Source organism: Hyperolius riggenbachi, chromosome 9, assembly GCF_040937935.1.
Source record: "Hyperolius riggenbachi isolate aHypRig1 chromosome 9, aHypRig1.pri, whole genome shotgun sequence".
Classification (NCBI taxonomy): domain Eukaryota; kingdom Metazoa; phylum Chordata; class Amphibia; order Anura; family Hyperoliidae; genus Hyperolius; species Hyperolius riggenbachi.
In genome coordinates, this window is record NC_090654.1 from 101117663 (window position 1) to 101137660 (window position 19998).

A 19998-nucleotide genomic window follows, 5' to 3' on the forward strand; every position below is an offset into this window, starting at 1 on the left:
GTGGCCGGCGCCGGGGGGGGCCATCCGCACCCATCTCCCAAAAATTTAAAAACAGGCACTTACCTGAACGTCCATTGCGTTCTGCTGCTGCGCATCGACTCGGGGCACTGCATGGGAAAGGAGTGACGCATGGGTCACCCCGAGCTGTGGGGCTCAGGGCTAGCTCACACACATCACTCCAGAAGGGGGGGGAGGACAGGCACAGACAGCCCACTTATAGAGCAAGCCATCCACCACCTGCCTCCAAAGGACAGAATGCAAATATGCTCAATCACAAGAAAATGTATGCGTGCTCTACGCCAAGCTTAACCCTTTCAAGTCTAGCTGTGCAAATCTGGCTAAAATGGCTTATCATGAGACATGCTCATGCAGAAATGCATCTGCTTTCGCATGCCAAACTTTGCAGGGTCAAAAACCAATACCGCGAAGCGGTTGCCCTGCGGGAATTAGTTCATGCTATACAGCACTATCCAGGAGCGCCTCGGGGAGGCTTCCCATTGCCCCCATACAACCGGGGGGGGCTGTGGGGCCCCAGGCTCTCTCACTGCCTAGGGACCACAGCAACACCCCGGAGGTGGAGGCTGGGTAGCGCAGACGACCCCCCCAAGCGTGGCCGGCGCCGGGGGGGGCCATCCGCACCCATCTCCCAAAAATTTAAAAACAGGCACTTACCTGAACGTCCATTGCGTTCTGCTGCTGCGCATCGACTCGGGGCACTGCATGGGAAAGGAGTGACGCATGGGTCACCCCGAGCTGTGGGGCTCAGGGCTAGCTCACACACATCACTCCAGAAGGGGGGGGAGGACAGGCACAGACAGCCCACTTATAGAGCAAGCCATCCACCACCTGCCTCCAAAGGACAGAATGCAAATATGCTCAATCACAAGAAAATGTATGCGTGCTCTACGCCAAGCTTAACCCTTTCAAGTCTAGCTGTGCAAATCTGGCTAAAATGGCTTATCATGAGACATGCTCATGCAGAAATGCATCTGCTTTCGCATGCCAAACTTTGCAGGGTCAAAAACCAATACCGCGAAGCGGTTGCCCTGCGGGAATTAGTTCATGCTATACAGCACTATCCAGGAGCGCCTCGGGGAGGCTTCCCATTGCCCCCATACAACCGGGGGGGGCTGTGGGGCCCCAGGCTCTCTCACTGCCTAGGGACCACAGCAACACCCCGGAGGTGGAGGCTGGGTAGCGCAGACGACCCCCCCAAGCGTGGCCGGCGCCGGGGGGGGCCATCCGCACCCATCTCCCAAAAATTTAAAAACAGGCACTTACCTGAACGTCCATTGCGTTCTGCTGCTGCGCATCGACTCGGGGCACTGCATGGGAAAGGAGTGACGCATGGGTCACCCCGAGCTGTGGGGCTCAGGGCTAGCTCACACACATCACTCCAGAAGGGGGGGGAGGACAGGCACAGACAGCCCACTTATAGAGCAAGCCATCCACCACCTGCCTCCAAAGGACAGAATGCAAATATGCTCAATCACAAGAAAATGTATGCGTGCTCTACGCCAAGCTTAACCCTTTCAAGTCTAGCTGTGCAAATCTGGCTAAAATGGCTTATCATGAGACATGCTCATGCAGAAATGCATCTGCTTTCCGGGGTGCTGCTGAGGTTCCCAGGCAGTGAGAGCGCCTGGGACCCCGCGGTCCCCCGGTTGTATGGGGGCATTGGGAAGCCTCCCCGAGGCGCTCCTGGATAGTGCTGTATAGCATGAACTAATTCCCGCAGGGCAAACCGCTTTGCGGCATTGGTTCAATGGACCCTGCATTAGTTGGCATGCGAAAGCAAATGCATATTTGCATGAGCATTGCCTCATGAATAGCCAATCAGGCCAAATTTGCTCAGCCAGTTGTGTCAGGTGTTCACTTGGTGTTTAATGCACACATTTAAATTCTCTGTGCAGCGATTTGTGAATTTCTTTCCCCTGGAGGCGGGTGGCGGATGGCTCATTCCAGGTAGTGTGAGTCCTGGAGTGGGCTGTCAGTGCCTGTCCTCCACCCCCCCTTGGAGTGCAGTGTGTGAGCCAGCCCTGAGCTCCAAAGCTCGGTGCGACCCATGCTTCATTCCTTTCCTTTTCAAATGTGTTGCACCCAAGCTATGCTCAGCAGCAGAACGCAATGGACGTCAAGGTAAGTGCCTGTTTTTAAATATTGGGAGGTGAAAGGTGCGGATGGCTCTCCCCGGCGCTGGCCACGCTTGGGGGGGCCGCCTGCGCCACCCAGCCTCCCCCCTCCGGGGTGCTGCTGAGGTTCCCAGGCAGTGAGAGCGCCTGGGACCCCGCGGTCCCCCGGTTGTATGGGGGCATTGGGAAGCCTCCCCGAGGCGCTCCTGGATAGTGCTGTATAGCATGAACTAATTCCCGCAGGGCAAACCGCTTTGCGGCATTGGTTCAATGGACCCTGCATTAGTTGGCATGCGAAAGCAAATGCATATTTGCATGAGCATTGCCTCATGAATAGCCAATCAGGCCAAATTTGCTCAGCCAGTTGTGTCAGGTGTTCACTTGGTGTTTAATGCACACATTTAAATTCTCTGTGCAGCGAGCTTGTTGTATTTATGTACCTTTAAATAATATTATTGTTAATGATTGTTCATAATATAATTTTCCATTGATTGTAATCATATGACGTGGTAATTGGGTGGCAAAGTGCTGTCCGATTTCTTTCATTAATGTTTATTTTTTGTAATCCCTCTTTTTGGTAGACAAACTTAAATTTAAATATGACTATCTACATGTGACTACTGTTTGGAGCTTATTTTATTATGTGTTCCCTTATTGGATCTATATTTGTAATGATCCGCTCAGCTGTCTGCACAGGCAGACAGCTGTTTGACCATTCATCTAGTCTGTGGGCTGCAGGTCTCTGGAAGAGAGACCTGTCTTTCCTTTGCAAGTTTCTGATCTGCTCTGCTGCTGAGGAATTTGCAGACATTGGTTATGCAAATCACCCAGCTAACTCCTTTGTAGGCTGGCAGTATAAAGAGCTATGTTTCCCAGAGTCCTTTGCTGGTCATTCCTTCATGGTTTGTTGAAACACTCCTAGAGTGTCAGCCGTGCTATTTCTTGTTAAAGTTATCTTAGAGTAATTCTTGGGACTGCACTAGGCAGCTTCCCTAGTGCAGTTAGCTTGCTATCTGTTTTGTCTGTATTGCCTCTCTGTTGCGATTGTCCTGTCACCAACAGTGGTTGTCAGGAAATCATTCTGTCTGTCTGGGGTGCTAACCAGAGCAGCGGTCGCTACTGGTAGCCCCTTCTGTTCATCTGTCTGTCTTGTTTGGATCGCACTAGCCTCTAGCGGTAGCGGCTGTGGATCCTTCTGATCTTTGTTCTTGGAGTCTAAGCTGGAGCAGCGGTTGCTAACGGCTACCTCATCTGTCTGTCTTGCTTGGATCGCACTAGCCCCTAGCGGTAGCGGCTGTGGATCCTTCTGATCTGCTTACTTGGAGTATAGCTGGAGCAGCGGTTGCTACCAGCTATCTCATCTGCCTGTCTTGCTTGGATCGCACTAGCCCCTGGCGGTAGAGGCTGTGGATCCTTCTGATCTGTGTTCCTGTACCCGGATTGCTCTGGCGGAAAGAGCAGTGGATCTTCCCTAGACTGTTCCTGAACCCAGATCGCACTCGTTTTGATGGAAAGAGCAGTGGATCTTTCCTCTCTTATTCCTGTTTTCCGTTTGTTTGTTTTGTCTGATACGAACGCTTGCTGTAGGCTCGGTGAGGTAACCGTTAAGCAAGCGCTCACGTCCTCTGTTTCATGTTTGTCTGTTGGTGGTTAGTTAGGCGTGCTTGTCTCTGTTGCGCTTAACGTGCGGAGATCGCGCTGTAAATGCGTTCGCTGTTGCGAATGAGTGCGGTGTTCGTGTTTAGTTAGCGTTTGTTGTTTTCGTTGTTTTCTCATTGTTGTTTGCTGTGCCTTTGCTCCTCTCGTGTTCTGTTCTGATCTGTCTTGTGTCACTTCTGGTTATCGCCTTTCTCGCGATCGCGTTCTTGCTTTGTTTCTGCTGATGTGTGTTCACCGTCGCAGGGTCGCGACTAGATTGGTGAACACACATTCATCCTGTATCTGTGCTCTTTCTCTTTAAGGGCTGTTCAGCCCTGCATTGTCTTAGATCTGTACAATTCCCATCTAGCATTTGTGGCTGTGCAGAGGCTGTGCTCGTCTGCACTCCACAGTGCCATCTGCCGGTGGGAATTGCCCTCTGCTGGTGCATTGCACCTAGCCTGGGTTCACCCAATTATACGCTTGTGGAGGGTTTTCGCTGTGTCAGTGCGCATCTTGTGCGCTGACCGCGAAATTGATTCCGCAAACATTACAATATTTACCTATTTTTGCGCTCCAGAGTGGTCCTGTATATTGATTACCGTACATACTTACTTCCTGCATTCCAGCGTGGTTACGGTGGACAGGAAGCCGTCCAACGCCCTCAGGTGACGTCTATCCGAGTGAGTCATGTGAGCGGCAGCGCACTCACGTGATCTCCTCTTTTCACTATTAAACTGGCGTTCTGTGCCATTAGACACAGGAGCTTCCCCAGCATCACTTGAAAAAGCGGCTTGACCACTGCGATACCGGTGGAGTCATCCATCGGGGGCTCCCTCCTCTTCTCCACAGCCATTTCCCTTGGCTGGCTGAACGAAACGGAGTATGGTCTGGGTACAGTATTGCTCTCTTCATGCGCACACCATTCTCATTCCTGGGATCATAGTCGCCTATGTGCACAGCACTTTGCCACTTTTTGTTCACTTATGATTAAGATTATTCTATATGTAAGTGTTGTATTGTAATTTTATTAGTTGGTTTGCACTGCACTTTTGTTTTTTGTTGGTCTGCTGGGCCCTATATAATTTACTACGGACCAATATTTGAGAACCAGGGTTCTACACCCTATGATAGCTCAATGTATGAGCACCCTGGGGGAATTATCCATATACAGACATATTTGGTACATGGCAGCTGCTTATGGGAGATATGTTATTTGATGAATGATATGATGTATTGTGAAATTATTGGTTGTGGAAATACCAATTTTAATTGTTTTTATGATCTTTTGATAGTGTATCTATATTGGAAATAAAATTGATAATTTTGCTTATAATTAAGTGTAGTGCTGCTCTATGGGCTGATATAGTATCTGCTTTACATTTTGCATATGTCCTCTAGGCCCTAGCACACACTATTTTACTGGGTGCAGTGAATCCTTTTTTATGCTCTGGGGAGTGAAATGTTTTGCTCCCTGCCTGTAGAAATAGCACTGCCCCATTCATTAAACTGAGAACAGTAAGGGAAAATTGAGACAGAAAAGAGCATGGCAACACTGGATAACATAACAACTACTTAAAGAAAACCTGAACTGAAAATTAAAAGTCAAAATAAACATACACAAGTCATACTTACCTTCCATGTAGTCTACTCCTCAGTGTCTTTCTCCTGTCCCGCATCCTGTTTGTTCACTGTGATCAAGGGAATTTTCCGTCCTCCATTTTGAAAATGGCCATTACCCATAACAGCTTTCTGGTCAGCACACAGTTAAACTGTAACATCGCCCACTTGAGCCATAGGGAAACATGGACATTACCTGGTACTTTAGTTTTCCTCTCAGCTATAACTGACAGCAACTGATATTTTACTGACAGCAACTGATATATTTCAGATCTGACAAAATATTGTCAGAACTGAAAGGGATCATTGTCAGAAGAAAATGGTGAGCTTCTTAGAGGAACTGATGGTAAGGTAACTATGCAATGTTCATTTGAAGTTACCTCATATGTTTATTTTAAATATTTTTACTCAGTACAGGTTCTTTATAAAGAGTACCTGCACTGACATGTGACATGGGGGCTGATTCTCTGCTGCTTTTCTGTTAAATGATCTCATCTTACTTATTAACTCACAATTTATCTCTCCTCAGTGGCGTAGCAATAGGAGTTGCAGAGGTAGTGACAGCACCGGGCCCTTGGGCCAGAGGGGGCCCATAGGGCCCTCCCTCAACTGCAGTTTTAGCGTTTTATTGGTCCTGTGCTGGTAATAATCACTTATATAGATGCTTTGAATAGTATTAACCTAAGCAGTCCCCATCCTCTTCTTGCACCTCTGACACTGTGTTGTCCTTGGCAGGCTTTGGTACCCTGTATCAATTGTAATGTAAAGAGTCCTTGTAGAACTTGCACTAGGGCCTAGAGCTTCTTAGCTACGTCACTGTCTCTCCTTAAATGACTTACCTAACTCATAATTTATTTTCCTTATCTAACTTAACTCATGATTCATCTTTTCTTCTGGCCTCTTTTCCATGGACAGCAGAACTGCTCCTTTGTCAAGCAGTTGAGCTCTCTGGCTGCCATCTGTTGCATTTGAGCATGGCAACTGCAATGGGGGGCTGCCTGTCCACCGCCTGCCATAAGCGCGCAAGCAGGCGCATGGCCAGTGGATGGGAGCAGACAGGCGGTGAATTTGCCACCTTAGCTGCTCATGGAAAAGAGGACTAACTGACTTAACTCATGGTTTATCTTTCCTTATATGGCTTAACTCATGAGTTATCGCTCCTTGGGGTTGGTTCACAAAGCTTTCTTATTTTTCACCTTAAAGAGACACTGAAGCGAAAAAAAAAATGATGATATTATGATTTGTATGTGTAGTACAGCTAAGAAATAAAACATTAAGATCAGATACATCAGTCTAATTGTTTCCAGTACAGTAAGAGTTAAGAAACTCCAGTTGTTATCTCTATGCAAACAAGCCATTAACTCTCCGACTAAGTCTTAAGGTGGCCATACACTGGTCGATTTGCCATCAGATTCGACCAACAGATAGATCCCTCTCTGATCGAATCTGATCAGAGAGGGATCGTATGGCCACCTTTACTGCAAACACATTGTGAACCGATTTCAGCCTGAAACCGTTCACAATCTGTTGTGGTGGTGCTGCTGCCGCCGCTCCCCCCACCCCCCGCCGCATACATTACCTGCTTCGCCGGCGCGAGTCCTCCCGGTCACCGCTGCTCTGTCTGCGCTCTGGTCTCCAGGTCCGGCATGCCTCACTTCTTCTAGCCTGGCAGGAAGTTTAAACAGTAGAGGGCGCTCTACTGTTTAAACTTCCTGCCGGGCTAGAAGTGAGGCATGCCGGACCTGGAGACCAGAGCGCAGACAGAGCAGCGGTGACCGGGAGGACTCGCGCCGGCGAAGCAGGTAATGTATGCGGGCTCTATTGCGTCGGTCGTCGGGCACTCAAACGCCGTTAGCGATGCGCTCTTTACCCGCGGGCGATCGCCGGTTTTTTTCTGCACGGCGCGATCGACGGGATCGGACGAAATGGATCGAAATTCGGCATGTAGCGTGAACGATTGGCAGCAGATTCGATCCCAGTGATCGAATCTGCTGTCGAAACGGGCGCAAATCGGGCCAGTGTATGGCCAGCTTTAGTCGTGGAGAGGGCTGTTATCTGACATTTATTATCTCAACTGTAAGTGAACTGTTTACTTTTTCTCTACTAGAGGAGAGGTCATTAGTTCACAGACAGTTCTGAAAGACTCATTTTGAATGCTGAGTGTTGTGTAATCTGCACATAATATAGAATGATGCAATGTTAGAAAAAACACTATATACCTGAAAATAAAAGTATGAGAATATTTTCTTTGCTGCTAATCTTCTAGTAATTATTCATAGTACACAACCAATTCACTATATCATATTTTTTTTTTCGCTTCAGTGTCTCTTTAACTGAGAGCTAATGCATGAGATAAATAAGGATAGATGATTTATGAGATAAACAGATAAGGAGAGATAAATAATGAGTTATGTCAAATAAGGAGAGATGAACCATGAGTTAAAGTGAATCCGTGCTGAAGCTTGGGTTCGAAACAAGATCTTACCCTGAAGAGAGGGAACCCTTGTCGGCAGCCCTCATTGCAGAGTGCGGGCCATGGTAAGATCTCCACATCAGGGCCATGCAGCTCCACATCCTTATTCATTGCCATGCTGTACCCTTGCATGCCTGCTCATGCGCAGTGGCACGAATCTCGCAGCTCCAGGTTACTGCGCATGTGCGGGCGTGCTCAATCGTCTATTGCGTGGCCATGAATTAAGGAAGAGGAGCTGCACGGCCCCGATCTGATTAGCGACAATGCCTTCTCTGTAATCTTCCGGAGGGCCCTGCTCAGCGATGGGGGACATAAGAATAGAGAAGGAAGCCTTAATAGGATCCTGAGGCTTCCCTCTCTTTAGGTAAGTATCTGATTTTGTGTACATGAGCTATGGCTCGGGTACACTTTAAGCAGTGAGAAATCTTGAATTAAGTTAAATAAATGGAGATAAATTGTGAGTTAATAAGTAAAGTGAGATAATTCAACAGAAAAGCTTTTTGAATCAGATCCCTGATCTGTTTTTCTCATGAATTATTTCTCCATATTTGTCTATTTTATGCATTATAGTTATGGTAAAAAATAAGTTAGTTTTATGAATCAACCCCATGATGAGATAAACATACTAAGCTCGCTTAATCCTCAGAATATGACAATTCCTATAACATCAAACATATTATGTTTAGTTCCTGAGAGGTTTAATATTTTATCGTGGCTTATCCCTGACACCACAAATCAAATGGTATAACTCACATAACTATCCTAGGTACGGTATTCCGTAAATAAGCAAAAACATATACTACATTTATGTTTAAGGCTGATGGGATGGCTCCACCGTGTCTGGAGCCCTGCTGTGTGGAAGGCTCTCTTTTGCTGGAATCACCAAATGGTATATTTTCAGCTCAGCAATTCACACCTGGGTGTCATTGGTTCCTGAAAGAAACTTCTTTTGAACATGTTAATTAAACAAATAGGCCTTATCAGAGAGCAAACTTGGCTCTCATGAAAAGAACTCTGATAGCAGCTATGAGAGGGCAGATTACCAAAAGAAGACCCCCAAGGCTGAAGTCTGTGAGGCCCTAAACATCCTTTGATCTGGCACGTCAACGACAATCGGTGCAGAAAAACGATTGCGATTTCTTTTCTCACGGCTCTTCCGTGACACTCAGCGCTTTTAGAAGTAATTTTTTAAGCGATTCTAGGCATGTGCCTAGCGATATTCTATTTATACCTTTTACCTTTTTGTGTAGTTTTTTTTTTATGTGCAGTAGAGCTGCAAGTGTACTGTTTATACAAAAACGCTTGAAAATCACTCTGATCTATCACTGTTCAGAGCGATATTCCACATTCCTATACTTAACATTGTGGCTGAATCGCCTCAGAAATGCTGCAGGTCCCGCGTTTGCGTTTTGGGAAAAATCACATCGCTCTGGTGTGATCCATCCAAAAATTAGCCAAGCCCTTTTGAAAGCGTTAGCGTTTTAAAAAGCACCCAGAAGCGCTTTTTTAAAAGTGTGCACCGGCCCTAAAAGTCATGCACTTTGGGACCATTCGTTCTGTCACTACAACAGACACAAAATAATGGAAAAAGCAGTACATATCTGAGGGGATCATAGGATGTTGACATGTCCATTCCACCGCTGTGGTCCGGTTCTGTTGAATGAACCAATTTGGGTTCTATTATGAAACCAGCCTTATTAAAAGGAGTCATATCAGTGCATGCACTCAGGTTATTAATATAACATTTACTTAGGTATATGCTTAATTCACTATACAGTAGAACTTACGTACTTCGAAGGGCTGCTGGTGTGCAGTTGGAAGTTTTACAGCACGATGTGGATATCTTTGCTACCCCTTTTGGTGAAGTCATTGTGCCAGAAACACCGCAGGATGCTTCACTTGGAGCACAGGATCTACCAAATAGTGTCCCGTCACCTGTGTTCACAAATAAACATTTATCAGCAGGCTACTCATCTATGACCAGCTACAGCTTGTAATGCTGGGTCACACAGAACACAGTAACTTGAGGTCAGGTCGTAGCTTAGGTCATACATGGAAAGTCAGAAATGCACGGTACAGAAGGGCTAATGAAGAGCTTGGTCAAATAACAGGCTAATATCGTTACACAGGAAGTCAGATGGCAGTCGTATTGAAAAGAACAAAGAATAGCAGAGTCAGGAGCGAGCCGAATCATACACAGGAATCAGATGGCAGTAAAGCAGAAGGACTAGACAAAGGCAAGGTCGAGAGGCAGGCAGGAGGTCGGTCACAGAAAATATACAATATGATGTAACTGATATAATATTACAATATGATAATATTACAAAATATAATTACAATAACAAACTGACTAACTAGAGTACATACTGTATATATTGTGCGTCTACACAATATATAAATGTAGCTCAAATGATCACTAGCTAGGCCAAGAACCAGCGTACTGATAAGTATCAAGGCCAGCGAGTGAATGACTTGCTTGGCCTAATATACCCAGGAGAGAGTCAATCCAGCCCACAGGAGGACAGGTCCTCCCTTCAGACACACCTCCTCAGCCTGTAAAGGCGTGCGTCTAGGCATACTGCGCACATGTGCGTTTTGACTCACCGCCACAGAGGTGTCGGGAACGCCATCCGAGGATGACAGCGCGAAAGACCCCCTACGTGAGTGAGTCCCGCCAGAAATGCAACAGGAGATGTCGCGGGACCCACTATGAGGAGGTAAGATTGTTACACAGCTATTCTCAAACTGTGAGGTGGGCCTAGAGACACTTCCAGTGGAGTGTGCGGGTCATTTGTCTAACTGCTTATCTACTTACATTAATGGTGTATCAAGGTCTGATAAATCTCTACAATGGTGTTAATTTATGTAACTGCATGTTGGAGGCCATGTGTGCTTCAGTGCATGTTCCCACAGAGCTGACACCCCAGTCTACTAGTCAGAAGCCAGTTATACCAGTTTCTTTCTATGTGATCACTGCAGAAATCGTGGAGTAGGGCAGTTTCTGAAGAATGAATAGTTACCTTGTTAATGACGGTTTTCGCTGCTCCTTTGTCTGAGAGATGCTCTGAGGATGAAGATCCCTGAGGGAAGTCATGGGAGAAGTAAATATACACACTCAAGTGCACTACACTGTCACAGGGCAGGAAGGGGGCTAGCAGGTTCTTGGGAGGGAGGCCTGTTACACCAAGACTACTGTAGTCAAAGTGTGTGTGTGTGTGTGTGCGTGCGTGCGTGCGCGCGCGTGCGTGCGTGCGCGCGCGTGTGTGTGTGTGATAGGTACTTGTAAATAGGATGAAGGGAAAAGTATGACTGCGAAAAGTAAAGACAAAAATACACCTGGCACTGCTGGTTGCAGGAATTTGCCCAGGTTTAATGAAAGACCAGCACATGCAGTGTAACAACAATATAATGCAGTGACAGAGTAGGCAGACACACTGGTGATGCAAATGAATGAGTCGACAGTAGCTCCAGGGCAAAGGGAACAAGCCAGGCGGCCGTTTCTTACCCCCAAGAGCTTCCTCAGAGACTGTGTCAGTGCAAAATTGACATCAGGCTTGTTCCCCTTGCCCTGCGCACACTGCCAACTCGTTCATCTGTACCATTGGTATGTCTGCCTAACCTTCATTACAATGTTGTTACACTGTATGTGATGGACTTTGCTGCAAATTCCTGCAACCAGCAGTGCCAGGTGTACTGTATTTTTGTCTTTACTTTTGTGTTGCCATACACCTTCCTACCATTTCAACGGCACCTAAAGCACACTAGTTAACACAGATGCCCGAGTGCAACTTTCCTCTATACTAACAGTGCTATTTGATCATAATGCAGGCTTTCTCTTTATTGCCTTGTGATAAGTATGACTGCACTTGTTGGGAGGAAAGTGGAATGATGATAACACTTTTCAAGCTACAGAAATAATTCTGCAACCCCATGCATCATATTTGGGCAACCCCTGTGTTGATATCAGTGTTTCGTTGGTATATACAAAACACTGTGGGAGGCGCCCTTTAGTGGCAATAAATAAATTCGAATTCTACTACCTTTTGTGTGTGAGTCATCGCACCAGGTAAGACGTATCACGCTTACCTTTGATATATCTATGTTGTGCTGTATACTCTGAGTCATAAGGGCGCCTCCCACAGTGTTTTGTACGTAATAATACCTCACAACGTGGGGTTATATCATTATAGTTTATAGTGGTATATTTTTTTCTCGGGAACGGCGACCGACAAGGCCGAGTGGAGACGGTACTTCTCCACATGCTCTGATGGTGGTTGCTAGAGAAGCAACCCAGAATTGTGAGTATATTTTCACTACAATAGACCGAATTACGCAACGATAATACTCGATATCGGGCTCCCGGTGTCCTTGTGCTTTTCTGTTTCTACTAGTTCTACTTTCGTTGGTATAGGAAGGGTCAAACATGATGGCAGCTCTTGTTGGAGGAGGTGGGCATGATGGTAGTGCTTGTTTGGTGGAAGGAGGGAGAAATACAATGGCAGGTAGGTGGGATTATGATGGCAGCACTTGTTGGCAGACGGAAGAACATTGATGGCACTATTTGTTAGGGATGTTGTTGGAAGGGGCATCGTAACTGCAGAACTTACTATAAGAGGACTTGTCATATCAGAAAAGAATGTATCAAAAATTACTCTCATACAAAAGATTGCTATGCGTTTCTTGGGATGTAATCCACTTTTTTTCAATGAGAAAAAAAAATGTAAACCTGAGGAGCATAAACGACCCTTCAATAAAATCATATAAACATATAAAGTTTGTAATCATAAAAATACAGATAAACATATGAAGTAATCTGAAATAATAAAAACTTTTATTATGTTTCAACTGGTTCATATTTCAGATTAGTTAATATGTCTATATATAATTTTATAACTACAAACTTTATATGCTTATAGTATTTTATAGGAGGGTAATTTATGCTCCTTGAGTTTACACTCTCTTTTTTTTTTGCTTGAACAAGCAGGTTATAATCCAAGAAACGCATTGCAATATTTTTGTATGACCTCCTCTTTTTAAATTTTTTGCAATTTTGCAATTGGGCTGATGGCAGCAGTGGCGTACCTAGGGTATTTGGCACCCGGTGCTCATTATCCACAGACACCCCCCCCCCCCCCCCCAATCAGGAAGACAACGTGCGGCGCGCTTAGCCGAAAAATGGGGCTACATTGTGCGGCTGCGCTGAAAAATGGGTGTGGTCATGGACCAAAATGTGGGTGTGGTCACAGGTGGAGACAAATTTACATGAACTTAGCAATGGTGGGACATTAGATTAGGACAGTGGTGGCGAACCTTTTGGAGGCTGAGTGCACAAACTACAACCCAAAAGTCACTTATCTATCGCAAAGCGCCAACAGCAATTTAAACTAAATACAAACATTTTAACTCATACGTGAACATTATAGAAAATCCAAGTTGAAAATAAACTGTGAAGATAAACAATTTCATCCATCCTACTCCTGAAAAATGTATTGTTTTAATTTTCTGTTTTAAAAAGATAAAAAAGTAGGTTTAAGGCTATTGTCTCATATGATTATGATTCAGCTTTTCCCATAGTCTCACAGTTAGCAATCATGAGGCCCCCAACAAGACAAATCCAGCAATCATGAGGCCCCCAACAAGTTAAATTCAGAAATCTTGAGGCACCCAACAAATCATGAGGCCCCCAACAAGACAAATTCAGCAATCATGAGGCCACCAACAAGACAAATTCAGCAATCATGAGGCCACCAACAAGACAAATTCAGAAATCATGAGGCCACTAACAAGACAATTTCAGCAGTCATAAGGCACATAAATAGACAGCATTTCACAAAAATGGGCAGAATGCCCCCTTAATATGGTAGACACCTCTCACCTGGCTTCTGAATTCTCCTCTACTGGCTGCTGTGCCTGGCTGGCAATACTGTTTTTGGCTGGATTGGGGATGATGTGTGGACTGAAAGGCCTGGCAGTGATGCTGTGGCCTCGCTGGCGGTGATGCTGTGGCCTGACTGGCAGTGATGCTGTGGCTGGGCTGGCTGGCGGTGATGCTGTGGCTGGGCTGGCTGGCGGTGATGCTGTGGCTGGGTTGGCTGGCGGTGATGCTGTGCCTGGCTGGTGGTGATGCTGTGGCTGTGCCTGGCTGGTTGAAGTAAATGCTGGCCTGACTGGGGGTGATGCTGTGGCCTTTTTGCCAGTGATTCTGGGCTGGTTGGCTGGTGGTGATGTTGGGCTGGCTGGCCTAGATAGTTTAGGTAGTGAGAGGTGCCCCCTAGTTTAGGTAGTGCCAGGAGCCAGTGTAGGTAGTATAGTAGTCCCCAGTACAGCTAGTATAGTGGCCCACAGTATAGGTAGTATAGTGGTCCCTGTCACAGACCGCTAGGCCGGTCTGCGGATGGGGTAAATCGATCAGCGTCAGAAATCCTCTTACACGGTCATTTGTTCATCACGAAGGGTAACCCGCGTTCGCAATTTGATGAACTGACTCGCGAAGGGAGCGTTCTGATACCAACCGAATTACTCCACACACATATACAATTCAAAGATCTGCCACCAAGCGAGTTACACAGCCCGCTACTGTAATTTTACTAGGACTTCGAGAACGCTCTATTAACCCTTAGCAGTATGCAGGAACCTGGGTCAGATCGTTATATCTGGGCCGGGTTCTCGCATACGGGTTATAAATGTATACTTCTATTAAACACAGGGTAGCGAGTTCAGGAGAATAGGTACGATTGTGTATATTCAGCAACAGGTCATAACCGCTAAACGATTTTTAAACGTTTAATAACACAAATGCATTACATACAGTTATATACACCTATTAACATATAAAACACAGAGCTTAAAAATAAAAGGAATAAAATCAGAAAGTTCTTACTTAGTTAGCTGAGCAGTCCATTTGAAGCATGAAGAAAATAGTCCAGTTTAAAAGTAGGCATTCAGGTTAAAGTCTTTGTACACAACATGCGCCCGGTTCTCCTTGAGCACATGTCTAGACCTTCCTGGTAGATGGGAATTGAAGAACTGGGAGGAGTTCCTTGCAAACGCTTTTTACTGACCAGAGTTTTGGGGCGGTCACTACCTGGAAAGTAGGTGTGTTTGAGGCAGGGTTACCTCCTGGCAGTCAGGTTGCCACCCACAGACTCAGAGCAAGGAATGTACCAATTATTAATAATTTGTGTAATTCCGCCCCAGATGGGTGCATCGCAAATCCGAGACCATATTCATAAGCAGCATGCGACTCTGTATTAAATGAGACTATACACGCCTAGTCTGTCGAATTTGCTCTACGCAGGCCGGATAAAGTGGTCTCTCTATTGATTCCTGATAGCCAGAAAATTATAAATCATGTGAGTGATAGAACTGATTTCTGGGTATCAGGAAATGTGTTTGTTGTCTTTCTGTGCCAAACCCATCTTGAATTATTAATAAAGTAAATGTTCCCATTGTGTGAAGCTATAAGCTTGGAGGGAAATTTGAAGTTCAACCAGTTTGAGCTGGTTTGGTGGAACAGGAGCTGTGTGACCAAATGGCTGCTCCCCAGGTGGTCTGGCCACTTGTGAATTCTTTCCTGACCTGAACAGGATGTGGGGGAGGGCTGTACTCCTGCCATGCTCTTAGAAGAAGAGCAAAGAAAGGCATTTGTTATTCTACCCAGGGCTGACAGTAACTGTGTGGGGCCATACGAAAATCGTTGGCGTTTACGCGCACGACTTTTTGTAATGTCCTAATTAGCGGAAGCACAGTGGGCGGCGTTGAAGACAGACCTGTGACGACATGACGCTGCGCTCCGGCTCCACGCTTGGAACGCGGAAATGAGGTGAGTAACTCTTAGCACGCCTCCGGCCGCCCCTGCACTGCCCGACAGTTAGCTATGGAGGGGCAGAGAGGCAGAAGGAGGGGTCCCAGGTGAGGGAGGGGGGGGGGGATATTTCCCCTCTCCCCACCGCTGCCTCCACAGCCCCTCCTTCTAGCGCTGCTTTCACCCTCCTGCTGTGCTGCTATGGGGGGTCGTGGTGACACCCCCCTGGGTGTCTGTCACCCGGTGCGCCACGCCCCTTGCGCACTATGGTAGGGACGCCACTGGATGGCAGCACCCAATTTACCTGGCTTGCACGACGCCTAAATGTACGGTCAATGCACTGTTTGATATAATTTATCTAGTGACTTGTAGGCAGAAGGGTGCAATATAGGGGTATAGGAGACTAGTAAAAAAAGTAAACTAAACTTCATAGGAAAGGGATAAAACTATCCCATCTCTGCAGTACACAATGCAGCTAGGAGATTTCTAACTCAACCATTCTCACTCTAATATAATACCTTGTTTCAATTCAAATACAACTTTCAAAACATAAGTTTTGCTGTAATTAGTGAAAAAAAATGGTTTAAAAATGTTAGGTAGGTAAAATTTGTGCATGAAATAAGAAGGAAAAATGGGCGCCAGGTGAAGCCAATATAAGTCTTAACAATAAATATGCACAGAGGGACATACTGCTTGCTTGGCAGTTGGCAGCGGATTTTATTTCCCACAATGCAACAAGGTTCACAGACAGGAAACTGTCAGGGCCATGGCTCTGACATTACACTGTGGGAGCAGTTTCACCTCAAAATGAGCAACTCAGACAACCCTGATGCATTAGAGAAAAGGTTAACATTTCTTGTGGGAAAGGGGGTATCGGCTACTGATTAGGATGAAGTTCAATCCTGGGTTTAAAGGGACACTGAACGTAAAAAAAAAGTATGATATAATGAATTGTATGTTTAGTACAGATGATTAATCAAACAGTCGTAGCAAAGAAAAGAATCTCATATATTTATTTTCAGTTAAATAGTTTTTTTTTTCTATGACATTACATCATTGGCCTAGTGCACACCAGAGCGGTTCTGCTGCGGTTTGCGATCCGCTTGCGGGTGCGGATCTGCTAGGGTAATGTATTTCAATGGGCTAGTGCACACCAGAGCGGGAGGCGTTTTGCAGAAACGCATACTCCCAGGCTGCTGCAGATTTTGGATTGCGGATTGTTTCTGCCTCAATGTTAAGTATAGGAAAACCGCAAACCGCTCTGAAACACGGCACTTCAGAGCGGTTTGCCAGGCGGTTTTTGTTACAGTAGCTGTTCAGTAACAGCTTTACTGTAACAATGCATGAAATCTACTACACCAAAAACGCTTCACAAAACCGCAAAATGCTAGCTGAAACGCTACATAAAAATAAGAAAAAGCGTTTCAAAATCTGCTAGCATTTTGCGGATCTGCTAGCGTTTTTTGGTGTGCACCAGGCCATTCTGTCATATTTGCAACTACAAACCACACACTGTAAATTAAACTATGAAACAGAGCTAATGACCCTTTGAACTCCCTGCAGTAAAACCTTATTTGAATCTGTCTCTCGCTGTTTCTTCGATGTATAAGCGCTTCAGAAAATAGGACTGTCTCTGACCAAAATTGGTTCGGAGAGCTCAGGGAAGCTCTTCTGCATAGATAACAAGTGGAGTCATTCTTAACTTTTCCTGTACTGAAAACAATACGAGTCTCTGTTCTTTGCTACTAATGTTCTATTTCTTAGCCGTACTAGCAAGACGTTTTGAATCAGGATGATATGATTATAGGCTAACTTAGAGGATGAATCAGTATGATACCATTTATTGACTGTACTACACATACAAATTATTATAAAATATAGAATTCAGATTCCCTTTAAGCCTTCAAACCAGTAAGCTTCTTATGATTGTCTTTTAAAAAATTGTCCAATATCGTTCCATAAATCACAACTCCCACGTACCGCAATTTCAGTACTCTGTTTAACTAACTGCCAAGCTCATGTGTTTTCTGTGCACTCAAAGACACCTGTAAATGTTAAAGCACTTACAAATACTTGCCAAGCCTTAAATCACATGAACTTTTGCAGACAGCATAACAGAGTTTTTATTTGTAGTTTTACAGTTAGATTGTTTGAGCTCTACACTGCATCACGCAAACCTTGCTATGGCACTATTGGCTTACAATGACTGACGTAAAACTGCTGATCAGTGGTAGGGAAGGACAAATAGGTAAGATGGCAAAGTAAAAGGAAACATGGGTGGTGACGGAAGCTGAAAGTCATGAGTCCACAAAGGATGTCAACAAGTTACACCCAGAAGAACAATCTGTGATAAGAAACTGCAACAGAAATAATAGCGAGCAAAAATAACAACAACAGAAGATGTGGTTTAATGAGGAATGAAGGAAAGCAATACATTTTAGAAATATGGCTTAATTCACAAAAATGACAAAAAAAATAACAGGTCAGTTATCTAATGTATTTTAGATTTTTTTTCTTCGTGCATTCACTAAAGCTGGCCATACATCAGGCGACTTGGCAGCCGATCGACCATCCGATTTGATTATTCTCCATCACGCATGCTGCAAGATGTTGGGTCAACTTGCTTGATTGGGTGTGGGGCGGGAACAGCGTGCAATTTCCTGACGATCGACGAACGTGACGAAACCCCTGATGCTGTCCCATAATGTAAAATATCCCCATGGTGTGTAGTGTAGAGTATACATTACCTGTCCGCGGCCTGCGCTTGTCCCTCCATTGCTCCGGGTGCATTTCCTTCCCCATACACGCACGCCCCACATGGTTTACTAGTAAGGGCGTGCATGTGATATCACACACGCGCGCCCTTACTAGGAAACCACGTGGGGCGCGCACGTATGCAAGAGGGATCCCGGAAGCCAGCGAGGGACAAGCGCAGGCCACGGATAGGTAATGTATACTTTACACTGGGCACCTGGGGGACATTTTACATTAGAGGACAGCGTCAGTGCGGCAAAGACTGATTTCGAATAGATTTCAGCATGAAAATGATCGGGAATCGTTCTGTGGTGTATGGGCAGCTGACAGATTATCAGTTTAATCAGATTTGATTAGAGAGAGATTTGTCTCTTGGTCGAATCTGCCCATACATCGTTAGATGTACGGGGTATCTTAAGATTTTCACACATGCAGTAATAATTTGGTAATTTACCGAAAAACTACAAGACTATTCACTAATCATGGTGATCGTAATCAGCTAATTACAATTATGCAAATTTTTTGTATAATCATTCGTAATTTTGCATAATTTCGAGCCAACTTTAGCAGTGAATAGCGAAGCCTCCATATATTGTTTTGACACTAAAATTGATACATATGTTAAAGTGAACCTTAAGTCGTTTTAAAAAAATGAGATTTACTCACCTGGGGCTTCCCTCAGCCCCCTGCAGCTGATCGGTGCCCTCGCAGCCTGGCTCCGAAGCGTCAGGACCCGCCGGCGACCACTTTCTGTTTCGCCGTCACCGGCCGACAGGCATGGGAACGCGAGTCGTTCTTTGCGTTCCCAGCCGCAATATCGCCCCCTATGCTGCTATTGCGGACAGGAGGCCTAGGGGGGCGATATTGCGGCTGGGAATGCGAAGAATCACTCACATTCCCATGCCTGTCGACCGGTGACGGCGAAACAGGAAGTGGTCGCCGGCGGGTCCTGGAGCTTTAGAGCCAGGCTGCGAGGGCACCGATCAGCTGCAGGGGGCTGAGGGAAGCCCCAGGTGAGTAAATCTCATTTTTTTAAAACGACTTAAGTGCCTCTTTAAGGAGAATAGTGGGTACAAGTTAAAAAAAATTCAAAAACACCTTGTAGTTTTTGAGAAAATTGATTTTTTAAATGCAAAGAAAAATGGTTTTTAAACGCAGAAAAAAATGACAGTTTAAAAATCATTTCTTTTTGCATCTTAAAAATAAATTTTCTCAAAAACTACAAGGTCTTTTTGAATATTTTTTTTTACTTGTTCCAAGTATTCCCTTTCACATACGTAGCAATTTGGGTGGTGATAGCATGTATGGGGGCTTTGCTATTAACCACCAAAGTCAGTATGAAATTACATGAAATTTCAAGTAAAATTCAAGTAATTAATTATTAAAACCTCCTTCTCTCTCACACACATTTTTCATTTGTGGGATATTTAAAAGAACAACAATATTCAAGCATGTAAAACCATAATTACACCCAAAGCCACCTATGGCTACAGAGATTCTTACTCACAATCAAACAATTATGCCAATTAGAGATGGGCCGAACGGTTCGCCGGCGAACGGTTCCAGGCGAACTTTTG

General features: G+C 45.3%; 2 protein-coding genes across 2 annotated transcripts in view; one reads left to right on the forward strand and one right to left on the reverse strand.

Annotated features, from left to right (window-relative positions):
• The window catches only part of LOC137533497 (annexin A2-like), a 78812-nt gene that overhangs the window by 28558 nt on the left and 30256 nt on the right, over nucleotides 1-19998 (forward strand). The gene's annotated exons all lie outside the window — the stretch shown is intronic.
• LOC137532337 (phospholipase A2 inhibitor and Ly6/PLAUR domain-containing protein-like) overlaps nucleotides 1-19998 on the reverse strand; it is a 41921-nt gene that overhangs the window by 9375 nt on the left and 12548 nt on the right. The window contains exon 3 of the mRNA XM_068252749.1: nucleotides 9655-9798. Coding sequence (XP_068108850.1) covers nucleotides 9655-9798 — 144 coding nt within the window. The remainder of the gene's footprint in view (nucleotides 1-9654; nucleotides 9799-19998) is intronic.